Raw genomic sequence first — 2,236 nt, 5'->3', positions numbered from 1 at the left:
CAGAGTAAATAATCGTTGATATTACAATTTGCCTTAGTCATTATATAACAGTCATTGAAGGGTGAATGGCTCAGTAATATAAATAATTCATATCAATTTCACATACTTCTCCAAATGGAAAAAGTTTGCATAGGCACGTCATAATAACTGACCACTAGAGAGAGACCATGAGCTGATTGTGAAAGGGCCATGATTCATAGAGGTTTTTTGGGTGTATTGGTCATTTATAGATCTTTTTTTTCTCACAATATATGAAGATTTTATTTGATGGAAAGTACAGTGTATATATATATATATATAGAGTAAATACATAACCTAGACAGAGTATTAGGTCAGAGCAGAATAAGGTTAAAAGGAAGTTTGAAATGTAACAATGATTCTTGATTGATATTGTAGGAGACAGAAAATATTGCGTATCACATATATCTCAAGATCTGGCACTTATAAGTACAAACATATAAAAACTGAAACAACAAAGTAATATATTCAATAATCTCACACACGATAAAATCATATAAAGTGTGTATAGTAAAAAAGTGAAATACATTTTTTATCTTATAAAATCACTCTTCAAGTCTCTACGAGGCTTATCCACTTTTCCCTAGATTACCGGTCCAGTGGCACCACACACATAACATTTCATAAGAACAGTCTTGTCTTTACCAGGCCAGTGCTCAGAGGTAAGCCACAGCACTATGTATAGAAGGGTATCTGGAGTGGTAACTGTACATGGATGACTGACGTTGCAGAGGTTGTGCCTGTACCAAAGGCTGTGGCTGTATGAAAGTCTGGGGCTGAACCAGAAGTTGGGGCTGTGGAGGGTAGGCTGAATAGTGGGAATTTCTGGAATACATATACCTGTCTTGTCCTTTGTCCTCAGAAATGTTGCAGCAGGCAAATATGCAACCTCCAGAAAAAAGAAATGCAGAGGCCACCCAGCCAATGTAAAGAGCCTCTCCCAGCTCCCTGCGTTGGGCATCGATCAGTAGGGGATTGTAGAAGTCCCTGATGATGACATGGCCTGTCCAGGACACTGGGATGATCACGCAGATACAAGACCCAATGATCATGCTGCCTGCAATGATGAGGACCATGCGTTTGGCCCGGCTGTTGTTATGGATACAGGCAGTACATTGCATCCCCACAATAGCAATCAGCAGGCCGATTCCACCCAAGGCAAGTGAGCAGCACATAAGACCTCTGGCTGCCTGCAGGTCAGGAGACAATGCCAGCAGGGAGTCATACACCTTGCACTGCATCCTAATGTTAGCCTGTCTGAAACAGTTCATCCACAGACCCTCGTATCGGGTCTCAAACACAATTATGTTCTCACCGATGAAGGCAGTGACCCGCCACATGGGCATCCCGGTGCTAGCAGCTGCCATGATAAGCCCAAACAGAGTTAGACAAAGACCGACTATTTCCAGAGCGGAGTTCGCCATCCTTCACTGTGCCTGTCCCACCTTGTCAACAGACAAATGTATGTGAAGGTAGGTTGTAACTATGGTAGGTCTCCAGATCCCACTGCGGAGCTTATACGTGTTCCCTCTGTCAAGGCAGTAGTGTGAGAGGGGAGGGAACTAAAGACTGTTGCTATGAAACAAAATCCACAGGGATCTTTTTCCTTAACCAACCCTGGGAGCCATAATAGGCTGTGGTTTTGGTTAATCACACAGTGTCAGTTTACTCTCCAGTATCCTGTTTTAATGGAGAGAATGTCAAACATGTCCAATTGTTTTATAGACATTTTGGACCTAAATATAACATGGTATAACATTAACGTTTTTAATTGCACTGTTAGGATTTTATAATATTCAAATAAATACTTTATAAAACAAAGAAGGATGTTTTTGATGTTGAATATGAATGATTTTGTTGAATGTTTAGCCAATACTGCAGTAAAAAAAAAGGTGAAATGACCTGTCAGTCATTTCACAGGTCTTTTTCATCTAGATCACAAGTTAAATATATACAATTCTGTATAAGTTTGTAAACTAATGCGGTTAAAACTGGAATATTCCGTATGGTGGGCTATGTGACATGTGATGTAAACAAGCGTTGTGGTTGTGTCTCTTTATGCAAAACACAACGTCCAGGCATAACCCAGGCATTTAGCCTACTCATATTGCATTCATTCATTAATAAAGAACCCCCTCTGTATGGAGGATTATAGGGGGCAAAAATAAATAAATAAATATTATAACACAAATCTTAAATAAATGACTATTTACATAAT

General features: G+C 39.7%; 1 protein-coding gene across 1 annotated transcript; it reads right to left on the bottom strand.

Annotated features, from left to right (window-relative positions):
• Positions 1-221: 221 nt before the first annotated feature.
• On the bottom strand, positions 222-1,576 carry cldn8.1 (claudin 8.1). Its single transcript, XM_047017797.1, has one exon. The coding sequence runs from the start codon at positions 1,440-1,442 to the stop codon at positions 675-677; it is 768 nt and encodes a 255-aa protein (XP_046873753.1). The 5' UTR covers positions 1,443-1,576; the 3' UTR covers positions 222-674.
• Between the last annotated feature and the right edge of the window lie 660 nt (positions 1,577-2,236).

This window comes from Hypomesus transpacificus, unplaced genomic scaffold, assembly GCF_021917145.1.
Source record: "Hypomesus transpacificus isolate Combined female unplaced genomic scaffold, fHypTra1 scaffold_65, whole genome shotgun sequence".
Lineage (NCBI taxonomy): Eukaryota > Metazoa > Chordata > Actinopteri > Osmeriformes > Osmeridae > Hypomesus > Hypomesus transpacificus.
This window is presented reverse-complemented; position numbering and strand designations above follow the sequence as displayed.

Coding starts and splice junctions, on each gene's coding strand:
- cldn8.1 (XM_047017797.1), bottom strand. CDS start 1,442: ATGGCGAACTCCGCTCTGGAAATAGTCGGTCTTTGTCTAACTCTGTTT.